Source organism: Callorhinchus milii, unplaced genomic scaffold (genome assembly GCF_018977255.1).
Source record: "Callorhinchus milii isolate IMCB2004 unplaced genomic scaffold, IMCB_Cmil_1.0 Scaffold20, whole genome shotgun sequence".
Classification (NCBI taxonomy): Eukaryota; Metazoa; Chordata; class Chondrichthyes; order Chimaeriformes; family Callorhinchidae; genus Callorhinchus; species Callorhinchus milii.
Window position 1 is genome coordinate 16,522 of NW_024704761.1, and position 19,171 is coordinate 35,692.

Below are 19,171 nucleotides of genomic sequence, written 5' to 3' on the forward strand. Positions count from 1 at the left end.
AATCATGGGAAATGAAGTCCTGACCCATCAACAAACACGAATTTACCTGTAAACTCATACTTCGTGTAAATCATATTAAGATCCTAAGTGATACGATAAGTGAGTTTTACTGCAGTGTGAACTAATGTTTTTTTACAGTTTTTTTTACAGACAAGCTATCGTGAACGATTTTATAAAAGGATGCAGTTGAGTTCTGAAGAAAGGACTATTTCAAACACGCACATTTGCAACATTGGTCCAGAAACTTTATTTGCTTTGCAGCCACACTATTATCGTAGACAGGCGCTAACAAATGTAAGTTATTGTTGTAGATGTTGTTGTGTTCAAAGTATCAGAGTGCCACAGCCGTGATGCAAAGCAATGAAATCTCTCAACATAACCAGAAACAAATTATTACTATTAAATTTGGATTTCTTCATTCACATTAAAGACTACTGATTTTTAATTTAAAAATGTTATAATCTCACTCTAGTGTTTCTTTAAAAAAAGACAATAAGTTAAGTCGTTTGAATCAAGCACACATTAAATAAAGTATTTGTTATCAGTCTGTGACTATTTCTATGGATTAGTATTTTTTTAACCAGCAGGGATTTGTATTTGTTCAATTACTTGACCAGAGCTTTCATGATGCTTATTGATGATCCTTTGTATCCCGTCCCAAAGTGGTTCCAATGATTCAGGTAATGGAAGAGCTGATAAAGTTTAAGCCTTTTTTCAAATCCTGGAGCCTTGGGAAGTTTTCTATGGTACGCGGTATAGAAGGAACTGTCGAATCCTCCAAACATTCCAGCTATTCCAAGTTCGTATTCCGAATGACCATAAAATGCAGCCGGATCAAAAATGACAGGCCCATCATGCAACTGTGCAACATTTCCTCCCCATAGGTCTCCGTGGAGCAAAGCTGGTGTAATCTCCATGCCACCAAACAAACCTGGGATCTTCAACTTGAAAATAAAAAAAATCCATCAATTCCTATCTTTGCGATCTCCTGAAGTACTATTTTGCTACCGGTGCCCTTGACACTATGGACCCTGGTCTGCTGCTCGTTCCTCACTTCTTTCATTGCAATATGAGTGGCTGAATCTTTACCTCTCTAGAATTCTCTCCCCAAATCCCTGTCTTGTATCTTTAAATCCTTCCACCAAAATCCTCTCAAAAACATATTTCTTTGACCGTGCCTTTGATCAAGACTTAAACGTCCTCTCTGCTTGCACGTGTGCATAGTTTGGGTGAAGGGCTCTGAGGTGCTCATTCACACGAAAGGTATTACAAAAGTGCTCTGAACTGGTGCTGATTCGATGGCCCAAATGGCCTTCTTCTTCGCTGTAGATTTCTATGTTTCTAAGTGCAATGCTTTTCTTTCCTATTGACCTTTTTTTTTCATAAAATGTTACAGCACGAGTCATTTGGCCTAACTAGTTTAGTGTTTTTCACTTCATGAGCCTCCATCTCTCCTAATCCTTTCCATTCCCCCTCATGTATGATCACATTTCCTCTTAACTACATTGGTAACGGGGAACCCTAACTGAAATTCCAGGTATCATCATGGCATTAATCTCAGGGTAATGGATCGTTCACCTTTCTTGAATATGGAACCACTTTCACTTATTTCCAGAAGCGTGTTTCTCAGCATTGATTATATTCTTGGAACTAACTGTATAGAAATACAATCCAGAAAAAGTATTTTTTTTCAGATGACAATAAGTGTTTTTTGGTAGTTTGTGTAAAGTTAAAACAAAACTGCAAGCATAACATACTTCAGTGCAATTTTAAAGAGGTATTTCAATTGATTTTTAACTTGAAAACCTATTTCTTATATTTAGAGCTGTGTTTTTCTGCTCCTACCACCCAATTTGGAAGTGGGAATACAGTATAAATGCAACGCAAGGGGGTTTTCCACATCATAGTTCTTGTTTCTCTGCTCATTGCTAAACCAATGTTGTTCCAAACAGTGGAAGTTGGTCCTGCACTTCCCACCTACCTATCCACAAATTAGTTCATGTAGTATCTGGACTTCAGTTTTCTGAGATAAGTGGTCACATTTCAGCATTGAACAAATTAAGTTGCATTGATAGTACTGTTCTGGAACAGGAAAAAACATAGTAGTTGGTACTGTTCTGGAGAAAAATAAATTTGTAGAACATGTTGGTGATCATCAAGTGACTATTACTCGAAGTTCAGGAGTATTAATTAATCACTATTATCACCAATCTACAAGTTTTGATAATTAGAATTTCACACCCTTTTCCAGCTGACTGAACTTCAGTACTTCAAGTGCCTGATCAGTACTGTTGATCATTTGCAGCCTACTAGGTACTTGCTTAATTAATAAATTAATAACTAACTAATTAACTTAATTCATTCTATGATTGTTTGTGGGGCATGGCTGTGCGCAATTGGCTGCCGCATTTCGCCTACAAATTATACAGTCAATTCACTTTACAGTATATTGTTGGAAGCGCTTTGAGACGTCTCCAAGACGTGATAAAGCGCTATATCAAATGTAAGGATCATTATTAGTAATGCTGCTGTTTGGATGTTAAATCAGTATACCTGGAGCTTTGACCAGAGCTCCTTGCTTTCACGGTCACCGTATTCCTTCTCAATCATGTCCAACTGGGTTTCAAGCCGTTGGCGAGCAAAAAAGGTCACCCAGTCACTCTGCCAGTCATTTATCTGATGGAATAAAGATGAAGATTTTAAACAACTCAGCCATAGAAAGTAGTCAGCAAATGATGCAGTTAGCTGTAAAAGCATCTTATAAATAGACACTTGATGTTTACATGAGTATTATCAAGGATGGAGTCCTGTAGCTCAGTGGTTAGAGCGCTCGTCTTGCAAGTGGAAGACCTGGTTTCGATTCCCGGCAAGGCAAAATGTTGGGCAAGTTTCCTTGCTCCACATGCCTGTTTACCTAGCAGTAAGTAGGAACCCGGTTGGTAGTCAATTGGCGGATTGCTTTTCCGAGGGTAATAAAAGAAAAAAAAATAATAAATTGGTCAATTCATTCCACAACTGTTTGTGGGACACTGCTGTGCGCAATTGGCTGCCACATTTCACCCACAAAATATACAGTCAATTCATTTTACAGTATATTGTGTGAAGCGCTATGTGATGTCTCAAAGACATAAGATGCTATATCAAATGTAAGGATCATTATTACATTCATTTTCAGAGTAAAATCATCAAGAGAATGGAACATTAGGCAATTGCTGCAATCTTATTTCAATTCATGTATGAGTTTTTTTTAAAATTTCCAATGTGCAGAAATAAGAGCGCTATCACCTTGGGGATTAAGAGAAAATACTCCCAGAACAAGTCAGAAAAAGGGGGAAAAAGCAGACTGGAGTGCAGAGGTTCAAAGCCATGGCAGGAAAGTTCAGGACAACCACTATGAAGTTTTGTTTAGGATACACAGAGAGAACCAACAACTGGAATGAGTAGTTAAAAAGGGTGATAGAATCCAAGACACTGTTAAAACAAGCTTGATATTGTTAATGGGAAGACAACAGAGTTGATATTGTGAAAGGATCTGAAAAAGGTGCTGAAGGCCCCTCTTCATCCAAACCGCATTTGTTAACTTGTGAAAATCTAACCCATCCCTGGCCTATCACCGTTCAAATATAGTACTTTAAAGCAATCAGGACATTACTATTATTTCTTAAAGTGCTTTCTGCTTTCCAAGCAACATATTCTGCCCTGAATATGCTTTCAGTCTTCATATTTGATCTCAGTTTCCCTTTGAACTTCTGCTATTAAAAGAAAGATCAAATGAAAAATAAATCCTAACAGCTGCAGGAATAAAACTCATCACTTTAGTGTGGCTGGACCTCAGATTTCATTCTGAGCATCAATGAATTTGAAGATTATACAAAAAAAGGTTAGCAGGTAACATTAAAGGGAATTACAAACATATCAAGAAAAAAAGGTTAGTCAAAGGTAGGGTGAGGCCAATTAAGGACCAAGGGGGAAATCTTATTGTGGCTGATGTGCTGAATGAGTACTTTGCGTCTGCCTTCACAAAAGAAGTGGATGCACCACAGTATCGGAGGAGAGGGTACAGGAAATGGATAGGATAAGTATAAACAGAAGTACTAAAAAGGTTGACTGCACTGAAGGTAGATAAGTCGCCCGGTCCGGACGGGATGCAGCCAAGGTTACTATGGGAGGCACGGGTACAAATAGCGGAGGCTTTGGCTACAATTTTTCAATCTTCGTTGGACACAGGAGTGGTAGATATAGATCCAGAACTGGCTAGGATACAGAAAGCAGAGAGTTGTGGTGAACAGCTGCTTTTCTGACTGGAGGGAAGTGTACCTCCAGGGATCGGTATTGGGACCACTGCTCTTAATATACATAAATAATCTGGATTTGGATATAGCAAGCACCATTTCCAAATTTGCGGACGACACAAAGTCAGATAGGGGAGTAAACAGTGAGAAGGACAGGAGCCAACTGCAGGAAGACATAGATAGAATGGTAAAATGGGCAGACACATGGCAGATGAGTTTCAATGTGGAGAAATGTGAGGTAATGCATTTTGGTAGTAAGAATGAGGGGAGGCAATATAGGCGGTAATACAATTTTAAGGGGGGTAAAAGAACAGAGAGACCTGGGGGTTCAGGTAAATGAATCCTTGAAGGTGGCAGGACAGGTAGATGAAGCTGTAAAAAGGGCATATGGGATACTAGGCTTTATAAGTAGGGGCATAGAGTACAAGAGTCAGGAGGTTCTGGTTAACCTATATAAAACACTAGTTAGGTTATAGGAAGGATGTTAAGGCATTGGAAAGGGTGCAGAGGATATTTACGAGGATGGTACCAGGAATGAGGGACCTTGATGATGAGGAAAGGCTGGAGAGGTTAGGATTATTCTCATTGGAGCAGAGAAGGTTACGAGGAGACCTAATAGAGGACTTCAAAATCATGAGGGGATTTGATGGGTTAGAAAGGGAAAAACCTGTTTCCACTGGTGGGTGTGTCGGTGACTCGAGGTCAGATTTAAAATAGTATCTAAAAGCAGAGGGGAGGTGAGAAGAATTTTTTTTACACAACGAGTTGTTCGAATCGTAACGCATTGCCTGAAAGGGTGGTTGAGGCCGATTCAATAACTACTTTTAAAAATGCAGTGGACGGGTATTTGAGGAGGACGGGTCTGCAGGGTTATGGGGAAAGGGCCGGGGAGTGGGATTGACATTAATTGCTCTATTCAAACAGCCGGCACAGACTCGATGGGTGCATAAGCAGCCTACCTGAGGTAAGTAACCACAGCAGGTAACGACATGAAACCCAAACTTATCAATGTACTGGATTTCAGACTGCCCTGCTCCTTTGCCTATCTCGGTTGGAGAGAGAGAGAGAAAGTTATACCGAAAGCTTTACTGGCAAAAGCTTTGTTGTTGTAGATATCCGAGATTGTTTTTAAAAGTCATATAGCGTACCATCTGATGCTGCTAAAAATTTATTTTAATACCTGAATATTTTATCTTCATTCGAACAATTCAGATACATCCTAAAACAGTACAATTCCCTGGCACCTCGTGATTTGTGCAGTAATGCGCTAACAGCATGCCTGAGCAAACTCCAGCTTCGATTAGTCTTCAGCAGTCTTAAAAAAAGTCAAACTTGTCAGCCTGTTTCAAAAGCAGCCTCCAGGTTGTGATGTCACCGATTGCATGATCACTGAGCCACTCTCAGAAAACTGCCCAGTTGCTCTGAGGCTGTACAGCTCCATTGGGATTTGAAGTGTTATTGTGCTTCAAATCGTAATTACACTTGAGACTTAACATTGCAATTGGATTTAGATTTTCAGATAACTAAATGTTCACTAACCAGTTATGTTGTAACAAATTTATGTTATAGCAAGATGCGTTGTAACAAGATTTCCTGTGTTTAATTGCTGATACCATTGAAAGGTACACAATAATTTGCACAACTTGCTATTGGAAAGCTCTGCAATTAGCAGAAACTTAAATACTCTACCAACAGTCTGTGCCTCTTTGTTTTGGCTTTCTCGAAGCTTTGCATTGGACAGATGCAGATCTGCCAGTTGCTCTCCCAAGTCAGGCATGTATCTAGAAGAAAACAATAAGAAGGAATGGTGGCACGTATTTGCAAAGTATTTGAAATTATACAGCTATGAAGAATATTCATTTGGGAGAGTAATTTCTTGAGGCGGACCTCCAACAAGGATAGAACCAAAGGTAGGGTGGGGCAAGACGGTGAAGGGATCTCAAGGTGAGAATGAAGATCCTGAACTTGATTTGCTGGGGTATGGGGATGATAGGCTCCCGGAGGCAGGTGCGGGAGAGGACATAGGCTTTAGAGTTGTGGATAATCTGCTGCTTGTGTACGGAAGAGCTGGGAAGTCTGGCCAACAGGGCATTGGCAAAGTCAAGCCTCAGATGAGGGTCTCAATGGTTTGAGGGTGGGGAAGAGATAAGGCTGAGGTTTGCAATTTTACGGAGGTGAGGGAAAGCTGAGCGAGTAAGAGCACGAATATGGGATTTGAAGGGCAGTCGGGAGTCAAACAGGACTCCGAGGTTCTGCACTGGCTCCAACAGGTGGAGTGCTCAATCATGCAGGTTCATACTGGCAGTGCCTGACAGGAGCCTAGCAGCAAAGCCTCTGTCTTCTCTACCTTTAACTGAAGAAAATTAGGGCTGGGAGAAGAAACTGTTTGAAAAGACAAAGTGGAGTTACTGGAATGGGTAGGAGTGAAGTCAGGATAGATAGGAGAACTGTGAATGTGGAGCAGAGAGGTCAGGCGGTCGAGAAGGACAGAGTGGTTAACAGTGTTGAAGGCAACAGAGAGAACTTTGACCAGGGCAGTCTCTGTGCTGTGGACTAGAGGAACTAATGATTGAAGTGCTGGGAAAGGAAAGAGTGAGTTATTCGTGTTCAACCCCTGAAAAAAACAAGCAATTAAAAAAAACTCAGAACCAGGCTTTATCTACCATCATATTTCTAAACAATGATTTGATGAGGCATTTGATTTTTTATACCTACTTGCTTATGCTGCTCATATCTAAATACTCCATCACTAGCGTTGATCCGCCATCAGGGAGGTCAATCACTTTAACCGGCTTTGGCACTTTCACTGTCTTTGTTTTCAAGATTGCATCTAAACCTGCTAATTCACCATCAAACATTCTTCTGGCCTATTGGCAAATATATTGAGAGTGTGATGGTCAACAGTGCAAAAGGAGAAGAGGTTAGAAATGTTTATTAGGAATGTGTTAACGCAAGCGACTATTGAAACTAAGCAATTGCAACATTTTAAAACCTCTCTCCTCATCTCCCAGCTCCATTTCTGGCCCCTCTTCTTTCCCAAATCCAAGCCAAAACATGCTCTGCCTTCCCTCACTTCCATAACATCGCCCGACTCCTCTACTACGTCACCCCTCAGGCCACTGAAACTCTTGTTCATGCCTTCATCACCTCCAGGCTCAACTGTGCAAACGTCCTGCTTGTCGGCCTTCCCAACTGCTCCCTCCACAGCTGCAGATAATCCAGAACTCTGCAGCCCGTGTCTTGTCCCGCACCAAACTCCATGACCCCATCTCCCCCACTCTCGCCCGACTCCATTGGCTCCCTATCCTTCAGAGGTTGTTCAGATTTGTCTTAAAGGTCCAGGAAATCTGCGAGGCTGTATTGGTGTGTAGGTGATGGTTTGAGATGTGGGGGAGTTAGCAGTTGTATTGGATTATATTCGTGTTTATGTGGAGGGGTGATAGTTTGTCGAATGAGTCAGTGTTGTGATGGGAGTGGGTGAGTGCTGTCAGATGTGGGGAATGTGTGTGTGGGGGTTAATGGAGGTTTTGTTGTTGGGGGGAGTGCGAGGGTGGGGCTGTAAGTGATTTGTGGGGATGGTTCTGATTTGACTGGCGGGGTTATGTCTGGGATTTGGGGATTGATTGGAGTGGGAGGTGTGGGGGTTGAGATGATCGGGGAGATATAAGTGGATGGGGTGGGATGATGGAGGCGGTGTGTAGGAGGGTAGGGGTTTGAGGGGTATGTAGTGGGGGGTGGGGGAGGGTGTGTGTGGGGGGGGGGGAGGGGTGTGTGTGTGGGGGGGGGGAGGGGTGTGTGTGGGGGGGGGAGGGGTGTGTTGGGGGGGGGGAGGGGTGTGTGTGGGGGGAGAGGTGTGTGGGGAGGGGAGAGGTGTGTGGGGGAGGTGTGGGGGGTGTGGTGTGGGGGGGGTGTGGGGAGGTGTGTGTGGGTGTGTGTGTGGGTGGGGAGGGGTGTGGGGGGAGGTGTGTGGGGGTGTGGGGGTGTGTGGGGGGGTGTGTGGGGGGTGTGTGGTGTGGGGTGTGGGGGGTGTGGGGGGTGTGGGGGTGTGGGGGTGGGTGTGGGGGGTGTGTGGTGGGGGGGGTTGGGGTGGGTGGTGGGGGGTGTGGGGGTGGTGTGTGTGGGGGTGTGGGGGGTGGGGGTGGGGTGTGGGGGGTGGGGGGGGGGGTGTGTGTGTGGGGGTGTGGGGGGGTGGGGGGGGGATGTGTGTGGGGGTGTGTGGGTGTGTGTGGGTGTGTGGGGGCGCGGGATTACAACCCTTGAGAAGAAACTCATTAACTTGACTTTTGTGGTTGATTTTGACAAACACGGTCCCCGCGTCAGTTTGGAAGCTTTGCCCTTCACTGATGCCGCCGCCTCCTCCGTGACCGAACGGCCGCAGCGATGTGGTGTCCAGTTCCCGCTTCAGCGCCGCCTCCATTCCCGCCACAGCGACCTCGGGCCTCACGTCACGTCACCGCCGACACGAACACACAATTAGACACTACAATTATTTTCAGTTCACAGCCCCCAATGAAGACTCATCTCGCGCGGTGTTTGATGTTTAACTTTGCTCAGAGGCGACTAAAGGCTTTTTTTTAAAACAGATAAAAAGTCCATCTCTGAGAGCGTTTATTTTAATGTTGGAATGACCTGGAACAGCCGCGGTGTGTGCCGGGAGCCGGAGTCCTCCCGCGCGGTGTTGTGCGTCTGAGACTTGAAACAGAACTACATCTCCCACAATGCACATAGAGAAGGTGAGCATGCGCTGTAGGGAGCGCGGGCGGGATGTGAACAATCCAGTGACATCACGATGCTCGGTGGGGAGGAGGGGCTTTAAGTAATTGATTGACGGCTAATCTGCCCAATCATCGGGTAGAACTGGGGCGGGGACACTGGGCAACAAACCCGCGGAGAGAGACCGGGAACATGTTGGAAAGTCTCCACATCGCAGTGTCTCAGAGGCTTTGGTTGTCGGTCGCGACACAAAGTCTTTGTCAGGAGAATTGGCGACGGTTCGGGTTGGGGTTCGGTTTGGGGTTCATCCTATCGAGATGTTCCACCAGTTTATTAGGATCTGGAGTGATCTTTTAATCCCATTGATTCACTCTCTCACTTTAATACAGATACTAACCCCCAGTAAATTTCTACCTCTATTTTGAACATCTCTGAACATTACATCAGTGGTAGTGCTTCTCACAATCAGAAATTATGGCCTAATTTTGTTTTCAATAAATTAGTGCCAGAAAAACTTGCCTATTTATAGGAACATTATCATATCAGTGTTTTGGGCAGTTACCATCAAATGTAGTGACTACTTTTTGTAGATAAATACATTTAGTGTTTATAATGTGGCTTAGGACATCTTTCCAATGTGAAAGGCGCAATTTAAATGTAAATCTGTATTGTAATGCTGTATGTGCAGTTTGTTCTGATCGCCTATTTAATTTCTTCTTGATAAAGCTAATTTGTTTTTATAACTGATTCACTATTTTTCTTTGCAATACTAAGCCTTCAGGACCTCTGCTGTCGAGCCATTGTTTCCTGTGCATCTCGTCGACAAACTGCCTCTTTCTGTTGCCTTAAAAGAGTCACCTCAAATCTTTCTCCATGGCCAATGGACTGAATGCCAGAATGATGCACGGACGCTCCTACTCTGTCACTGCCAACAGCAACAAACGGAGTAGCCTGAAGAAATCCAAGATCATCTGCCCTTCCCAAAGTCCTTCACAGACCTGCCCTCGGAACAGCTGCAAAATCTCTTAGCCACAGCCTCACGTGGAGAAGCTGAAATGTAAACCACTACATACACAGCCTGATAAGCTGTGCTACAGAATCAGAAACTCTGAAGAGGCCTGTGGATTCCAATTGAATGTTTGCACACAAGGGAATGACTAATGCTGCTGCTCGTTACACGTTGATTGCAAATGACATTGTTGTTACCAGAATCCCTGATTGTTTGTTGTGAGTGTTGTCGTGTGAAGGAGAGATTTTCAACCGCTCATGCTGATGTTTTTAAAAAGACGAAGGTGTTTCAGTCTGTTTTTGTGTGAGCTGGACTATTGACTTGTATCATGTGACTGTGGACTGTATGTGGATTGAAGGATTTCAGAACTGGGTATGATTTTTAACTAGGTATGTGAAGTGATGCTGGGAATTGGGTTATTTTTTAATGCAATGCACCTAACTTTACATTGTTTAAACATCTCAAATCTTTACGCTCAAGAAACGCATCCGTCTAATGGTTTGAAGGATCTAATTCTAGGAAAACGATTTGTCTTGACAAGCAAAGTAAGCTGTGCGTCTGTGTGTGAATATCACAGAAATGCTATTCAGCTGTTTGTGGGAATTAAATCTTTTCGACAGTTTTGGTGAATGATACTGTTGTGGATTATTGTTACTTTAGTGATTTGTAAAATATAAGTTTCTCTGTAGGACTACACTACAACAGCTCGGATTTATATAGCGCCCTCCATGCCTGCCGGCATCTCAGAGCGCTTTATAATTTTGGATCCCGGGACAATTTTCAATACTAATGGAGTGGAAATGCCAAAGAAGTCCTTGGTGTCAATCGTGTAGGGGCAAAGATGTCCTGAATTATTCAACTCTTTTGTAATTAAACTATTTTTAAAAAAATTGTGTACAAATGCTCTTTAATGTTATTTTGCATATTGTTTCAGGATAAAACTATTGCATTATCAGTTTCTCAAGTGAGCTAGCTGCTTCTGATACAGGCGTTCTCTTCTTTAAACACATGCCCTTTGCAGAAATGTAGAAATATTGGAGGCTGGGTTAGTTCAGCAGTCCGTGTACTCAATGCAACATTCGAGTTTGCAGTTAACTTCAGATAGCCTTGCTTAATTGAACACCTCTGTTTGTGACCATGTTCAGTATTACGCAGGACTGGAGCACAATGACTTCTCCTACCCATACTTGTGAATGATGTTGAGCAACAACTTGGATTTATATAACAACAAATTACACTTATATAGCGCCCTTCACGCAGGCTAGCATCTTGGAGCACAAAGTCTTCAGGTGTGATCTGAAAATGGGTAAAAAGGGGCAAGGTGGAGTGATTGAGGTAGCGAGTTACATAAGTTTGGATGGTAGTGGCTGAAAGCATAGCTGCTAATGGTGAAGTGGAGGGACCTGCAGAAGGCCTGAGCCAGCCAAGTGAAAAGGACAGGTAGAAGAGTGAGGTATAAGCAGTTTGGAGAGGTAGAGAGGTATAAAGGCATGGAATGATTTGTAGTTGTGAGACGAGCTTGAAATAGTTATGTTCTGCAATAGAGAGCCAATCAAGCTTACTAGGGTGATGGGGGGGGTGGGGAGGGGGGCGGAATTTAGTTTGGGTGTGGACATGGATGGCGAAATTTTGAATCAATTGGATGTGGGGTAGGAAGGATGTGCCGAGGTTGAGCAATTACAATATGGCACAATCAATCATTATATAAATGACTTGGGTATAGAGAGTACAATTTCCAAGTTTGCAGATGATACAAAACTAGGAAAAGTAGTAAACGGCGAGGAGGATAATAACAGACTGAATGAGGACACCGACAGAGTGGAATAATGGGCAGACATGTGGCAGATGAAGTTTAATGTGGAGTGTTGCATTTTGGGAGGAAGATTGAAGACGCCAATATAAGCTGATGGTACAATCTTAAAGGGGATGAAGGAACAGAAAGACCTGGAAGTTCATATAAATAAATCTTTGAAGATGGCAGGACAGGTAGATAAAGCTGTTAAAAAAGCATACGGGATACAAGGCATTATAAATAGAGGCCTAGAATACAAAAGTCAGGATGTTATGATGAACCTTTATATAAAACATTGGTTAGGCCTCAGCTAGAGATCGTGTTCAGTTCTGGGCATCACACTTTAGGAAAAATGTCAAGTGCAAAGGAAATTTACCAGGATTGTACCAGGAATGAGGGACTTCAGTTATCAGGAGAGGCTAGGATTATCCTCCTTGGAGCAGAGAAATTTAAGAGGAGATTTAATAGAAGTTTTCAAAATGATGAGGGCATTCGATAAGGTGAATAGGGAAAAATTATTTCCACTGGTGGGTGGGTCGGTAACCCGAGGCAATGATTTTAAATAGTTGTTAAAAGAGGGGAGGTGAGAAGGAATTTTTTCACAGAGCGAGTTGTTGGGATCTGGACTGCATTGCCTGAAAGGGTGGTGGAAGCCGATTCGATAACAACTTTTAAGAGAGAAGATAATTAACTGGGGAGGACAAGTTTGCATGGGGTTTGGGGGGGAAGGGTAGGATTGATCAGGGCTATGGGGAGAGCGGGATAAATTTGGAAGCTCTTTTAAAAGAGCCAGCACAGACACGATGGGTCGAATGGCCTACCATGTCGTATGATTCTATGGTGGTGATATTGATTGTGACTGAGAAAGGCTAAAGTAGAGGCAGTGCAGGAATTAGGCTGAAGGAAGGTGGAGGAATGTCATTTTGAGTGAACACAAAGTAACATTGAATAAAGCCATGGGATTAAACACATAAGAAAATAAAAGTATTGGAATCCATAAAGTGTACTTCACACTTTGGTCCGGCAGGTGGTGTGTGTGTAAATGATGTTACTTTGTGCTTTGTAATGCCTTGTTATTTATCTCCAAATCCAGGAGGGGGGGACCTGCGCTCTCATTTTGGATGTCCTTTGCATTGAGTTAAATAGTGCAAAGCAATGCAGGAATTACATATCGTTCAAAACCATTTTCAACAATTTTTAATTTGAACCTTCTCTTAATAACTCAAGCCAAATAACTTAAATTTGATGATTTTGCTGTTTCTCAGCTCCCAATCTCAACCAAGTAATTCCAAGCTCCATGGACCCTGGGTCAATTCTTATAAACCTTGACAAGTAACTATCAGTTTTGAAAAGCAAGTAAAGATTATGGGTCACCATGGCTGAGTGTATGTGAGTAAATAAGTCATAAAGCCAGCAGATTACCTCCTTAACTACTCAGCTATAAAGTAACCTGTTCAGTTTTTAAAAAAATACTTGGAGGCAAATTTGGATTCTGGAATTGTCATCAGAGTGAGATTTGGATCAACTTGGCAGCTCAGAGCTATTTACAACACAATAAATTAAGGTTTATCCAATGCCCTTCACTTTGGATTTGTTTTGCATTGGGTTGATATCCAAGTGTTCTTCATAGAATTATGGAATGGTACTAAGCAGAAATTTGCCACTTGGCCCATCAAGCCTACCCTGGTATTTTTCTAAAGATGAGTAGTCTGATTTAAATAATAATCATGGAATTTGATATAGAGACATTCATATGAAGGGTCTTGGTGATGCCCTTATGCTAACAGACACTGACGTCTTTAGGTTATGCCCACAAAATAACAGTCAATAGTATTTATAATATATCCTGTGAAGCGCTTTGAGATGCCCCAACAACCTGATGAGGTGCTATATCAAATGCAATGATTATTATTATTAATTATTATTATGAAAGAAAGAACTTAATTTTCATAGCATCTTAGCACATCAAAACATCTTAAAATACTTCAAGTGATTGTTGTCAAGTGTAATGACTGTGTTTGTGGGCAAGCATGGCAGCCACTTGTGCACACTGAGAGCTCGCAATCAGCCATGAAGTGAATGACCATGTGAGTGATTCTTGTCTCTGAGATGCTACCGTTGAGCACCATATACATGTGAGTTGCTGTTGTTGTCCAGGACACTCCCTCCTCTTTTCAGATACTGTTTTGGGGCCGAACCATTTAAAGCTGAATCTTAAATTAATATAGAATCTTACAGCACAGAGAGAGGCCATTCGGCCCATCGTGTCTGTGTTGGCTCATTGAGAGCCACCAGTTAGACCCACTCCCCGCGTTTACCCCAAAGCCCTGCAAATGTTTCCTTTTCAATTACAAAAATACTTACATATATATCTATATATAATGCCCTTCAGTGCCCACCCAGGACCACGCTCCAGGCCCCCCCCAGGCCCCTCCCCCGAGAACCCCCCAAACCAGAGTGTTTATAATAATAATAATCCTTGCATTTGATATGGCGCTTTTCACGTCGGGAGGACGTCCCAAAGCGCTTCACAGAACACACTGTAAAGTGAATTGACTGTATATTTGTGGGCGAACGCGGCAGCCAATTGCACACAGCAATGTCCCACAACAGTCGTAGATTGAAAATGACCAATTTATTATTGTTTTTGTTTTGGAGGATTATTATTAGGCTCTGTGTGGAGTAAGGAAACTTGCCCAAGGTTTCGCCCTCTGCCTGGAATTGAACTCAGGTCTTTCACTTGCGAAGCGAGTGCTCTAACCACTGAGCTACAGGACTCCACAAATCCCAAATTCCCTTTTGAAAGTTATTGCTGATTGTATCTGATGTCGGGGCTGATCGTCTCCAACAACAATGTAACAACACTGCAGTGTCGGCCGATACTGTCAGCTGCGCCTTTAAGCGCCTGTGCCTTTAAGACGGATCGGCTGCTCTGAGTTCCTCTTGTTGTCCTGGCGCCACCGGAAGCGGAGGATGAACCTACTCCCGGGCAGCGCGCGCGGCTCCGGCCTCCTGTCCGCGGCCTTCAACCAGGACCACGGTGAGCGCCCCCACCCCCCTCCCCGGGCCCCCCCGCCCGCCCCGGGCCCCCCCGCCCGCCCCGGGCCCCCCGCCCCGGGCCCCCGCCCCGGGCCCCCCGCCCCGGGCCCGGCCTCCTGTCCGCGGCCTCTTCAACCAGGATCACGATGACTGTCAGCCCGAGCACCAGAGCGGCTCCTGCAGGGAAAGGCCCGGGGCCCGGGGGGGGGGGGGAGTGTGTGTGTGTGAGCCCCGGGGGGGGGAGTGTGTGTGTGTGTGAGCCCCGGGGGGGGGGAGTGTGTGAGAGCCCCGGGGGGGGGGGGGAGGAGTGTGTGTGTGTGAGAGCCCCGGGGGGGGGGGGGGAGTGTGTGTGAGCCCCGGGGGGGGGGGGGGGAGTGTGTGAGAGCCCCGGGGGGGGGGGGGGGAGTGTGGTTGGTATCACCCACTCGGTCTCTGCAGCTCAGTGTCAAACTCTGCCATTGTTCAGCTCGAGTGCAAACAGCTATAGAAACGCCAGTTGTTGTTGTTGTTGTTGTTGTTGTTTTTAATGTCGGGATCTCTCTCATTAAGATACTTGCAGTTGTGCGGCTTTTTGTATTGATGGGTGTTTTTATGTACAATTGGTGATTATTAGTTGCCCATTTAATTTTATCCTTTCAGAATTGTCTTACTATCTTCCCTTGAATGAGGCTTAAATGAGTATCAGGTCTTGTCTTCAACTAACAACTTGCTTTAATACAGCGCTCTCCACACAGGGAAGTGGTTTGGGAGCGTTTAACCGTGGCGGAGCTTGACATCGACCTTGGGAGAAAGGAGAGGTGACCATAGGTTAAACAGGAAGGTCTTTAGGAAGATGGGACAAAGTAGAAGGAATGAGGATTTAGTGACCTGCATTTTGTGTGTAGTTATACAATGCATCAAAGTGGCAAATTGGCACTAGGAACTTGGGAATGATTTGACAGTATAGCAACAAGGTGCTGTATACTGCAGAGCCTTTCATGCAGGATGAGCATCTCAGAGCATTTACAAAGACTTGGGGTGACTTAGTATGAAGGGAAAGAGAGGGAAGTTTCCGGAATTTGGCCCAAAAGAGATTTTGAGTGGAGAAGAAAAGGGTGAACATTTCCAGAGAAGTGAGGAAAAGTGACTGAAAAGTTGGCCACCAATGGCGAGATGAACAAGGGTTACAGCAGACCGGAGTCAGGGGGTAAGCAGGACAAAAGGAGATGGAAATCGAAGGTACTGCGGGTGTTTGACCAGCCTCCCTGGCTTCTCTGACAATCTTCAGGTATTGACACTTTCTCAACTCAAAAAGATGGCCATAGTGGTTAGAGTGGCTCTACATGGACGAGTATTGTGAAATGTGCTTCACACAGATGAAACTCTGTGGTTACCACTACTTAACTGCTCACCTGTACCAAAGCAATACATTATTTTTCAGGGTTAGTTTACCTGGTTTAATATGTTATTGCTAATGTCAGTTAATTTTGTATGTTCTTTCAGTTTGTTAGGCTGCTCTAGCTGTTGCCAAAATGTCCTCTGCACTCCCCTCACCCCTCCAAATAGCCCTCTTTGTTTGCACTATAACAGGACACTTAGTATTTCCTGCCGCACTGCTTGCTGATTTTTGTTTTGGAAGCTGGCATATTTTTAACTGGCTCAGGATTTGATATCGCTGCTACTTGCATCAAATGGTGATAAAGTGGAACAATTGCCTAAATTTTGAATCTTGAGTTAATTTCCGCTTTGCACAAGCCTTTGAACACTTGACCAACGGACTGAGACCGATTTCCTTTCCTTAAGCACAGGATTTTTACAGACTTCAGGATGTGTTTAAAAAGCTGTGATGCCAAAACTGATAATTGTTTGAGATGGAAAAAATAGAAGTGAAAAGGATTCCTGAGTACCTAAATGGCACTAAATGGCTAGTTAATTTTAGTAGTTCTGATACATAGTGTATGTGATATCTAGTTGCTGTCACATTCCTGTGTGGAGTAGAAAGACAGCACAGACTAGTTGGGATAAATGGGCTGTTTCCAAGCCATAGCACTTTATGTAAAAGCTACTCAAACCCAGAATTAACTAAGAGCACTTTGTCCGTCACCAACTTTTTTTTAAAAAAATTTGCTGCTAATATTTTCTTTCTTTTTAAGCATTGCACAAGCATTTCAACATTGTATTCCACATTTCCATGTTGGGATCATTGACACAAGACAGGCTAAAACTCCGGTAGGGGTGGGAGGCACTGCTTTATCAAATGTGTGGTCCTTCAGATGAGATGTTAAATTGAAGTTCTGTCTGGTGATTCAGGTGAATCAGTACTCTGGTACTATTTGGAGGAGAAGCAGGCAGTTCTCTTGGTGTCCTGTCCAATTTACTTCCATTGTAGATTCACCAACAAATGCTTTAGTTGGGAGTACATCTCATTGCTGTGTGTGGGTCGATGTAGTGAGATTAGCTGCCACACTAGCCTAAATAGCATTCACTGCTTTTAAACCACTGCTTTGAGCTCTTTGACTTGATAAGGTCCTCTTCGTGATATGTTTTGATTTCTTCCTTTTCATAAATGTTGAGTGTCTCAACGCCTTTAGGATAAGCGGTCCCAAAATCACTTTAAATTATTGTTTTACGTGAGAGATTGTGTCACAGCCTGTAACCTTTCCTGTTTATGTCTCCTGGCTGCAGGATGTTTTGCATGTGGAATGGAAAATGGATTCCGCGTGTACAATACAGATCCACTCAAAGAGAAGGAAAAACAAGGTGAGGGGTATCGCCTGTCAGGTAATGCAGATTTGATGTAGATTGCTGCTCTCACTACTACAACACTCCTATGTTATTAAGTCTCGGATTAGTGAATGAAAGATGTGTCAATTCCCATTTTTGTCTTTGTCATCTGAATTACCATGATCATGGTAATTGATCATTGAAGTAAATTTGTGTAAGATAAGTGTAGGAACTTTCCATGTTCATTCATTTAGTGACAGTTGTGCCCATTTGTCCAGTCTGTGATCACTGTGTTACTTTCCTGTATGTCGGGCTATAAAGGAACAGGCTTGTTTAAGTCTAGAATTCTTTGCCTGTTCTCTCAAGTCTCAAGTTGTAACAGTTCATGACAGGCGACAAGGGAAAGCTTGTCTCGTTTTGCCTGGCAATCTCTGAGATGGAAAAGAATGAAATAAAAACATTACCCAATGTGCGGGAGAAGCAAAAGGTGCCAAATGTTCCCTTTTATTCAATGGTCTCACTCAATATGCCCAGATGGTCAGCAGTTACTGTTTAATTTATAGTTGAAATTAAACCGTAGCGATCTTAATAATTGCTCGGATGCTCGTTTGTATCGTGGGTAAATGAGTGCCCAAGATTTAGGTTTTACTAAGCACCGTTTCTGCCACAGGTTAATCCAATAGATGATCTCAATCTCTCCCAGAAACTGCTGCAATCAGAAAGTATGGTTGTAAAATGTTCCTCCTGGGTGGTTCTGAGGGGAAGGTGGAAATGCTGCTGTGGTTCAGTAAATAATGCAGATTTATGTTTTCTGTGGGTCTCTTATTGGGGGTATGGTTGGGGTGAGAGGGTGGAGATAGGGAGGAAAACAGAGGGATCGAGAGCACATGCATTTAGAATAAGCTTAAAATCATTCTCAGGGAGTTTAGAAGGATTTTACAGCGGTTTTTTAGGACATGAAATGCTCCATCAAAAACATTAGTTGAAACGGATTCTAATAGCTTTCAAAAGGGAAATAGAAAAAATACTTTGAAAAGAAAACGTACCAAAGGGGTGGTCGGGAGGAGATGTGGGAGTGAGGCTAAATGGGAAACTGGCAGTGGTAATGACGGATTTACATTCAAGATGATCACAGAAGAAATTAAGGGTGACGTTCGAGAAAAGAGGTTGATTGCAATATAGAAGCTTTGCTCAATAGTCCTGAAAATAGATTTCAAATTATCCTTCCAATCAGAAACATAGTTCATTTAAACTCATCTCTTCCAGTCACAGCATATTTACTGTCCCGCTCACTGTCCCATATGTGCTGTTGTTCTCTTCACACGTGAATATCCTGACCTGTTGCAGGAATATCCCAGGATTTGGATGCAGTAACAGAACAGGCTGTGTTATCACACATGTTTTGTGCACTGAAACCTCTTTCGTTGTTTTATATCCCCACTGGCTGTAAGATCCCTTCTGTAACAAGTTCCAGCTAGGACACTAACATCTTACAATGTTATAAGATTATAACATCTTAAAGCGCTTCACAGGATATACTGTAAAGTGAATTGACTGCATTTGTGGGTGAAACACCGCAGTCATTTGCTCAAAGCAGTGTCCCACAAACAGTCATGGATTGAA

The 19,171-nt window shown here is 43.3% G+C and overlaps 2 protein-coding genes across 7 annotated transcripts in view; one reads left to right on the plus strand and one right to left on the minus strand.

The window, feature by feature from the left end:
* Positions 1-223: 223 nt before the first annotated feature.
* On the minus strand, positions 224-8,957 carry fn3krp (fructosamine 3 kinase related protein). Its single transcript, XM_007888878.2, has 6 exons — positions 8,569-8,957; positions 7,008-7,159; positions 5,982-6,073; positions 5,252-5,334; positions 2,554-2,676; positions 224-944 (listed from the first exon to the last, which is right to left on the minus strand). Exons 1-6 carry the CDS (start codon positions 8,707-8,709, stop codon positions 606-608), a joined length of 930 nt encoding a protein of 309 aa, XP_007887069.1. The 5' UTR covers positions 8,710-8,957; the 3' UTR covers positions 224-605.
* A 217-nt stretch (positions 8,958-9,174) lies between these two features.
* The window catches only part of wdr45b (WD repeat domain 45B), a 37,679-nt gene continuing 27,682 nt past the window's right edge, over positions 9,175-19,171 (plus strand). For 3 of the 6 annotated variants that reach the window (XM_042342502.1, XM_042342501.1, XM_042342500.1), the window contains exons 1-2: positions 14,780-14,846; positions 17,510-17,584. In XM_042342502.1, coding sequence (XP_042198436.1) covers positions 14,780-14,846; positions 17,510-17,584 — 142 coding nt within the window. Of the gene's footprint in view, positions 10,404-14,779; positions 14,847-15,364; positions 16,113-17,509; positions 17,606-19,171 lie in introns of those variants that run through there. The other 3 variants (XM_042342505.1, XM_042342503.1, XM_042342504.1) reach the window with 3 other exon arrangements.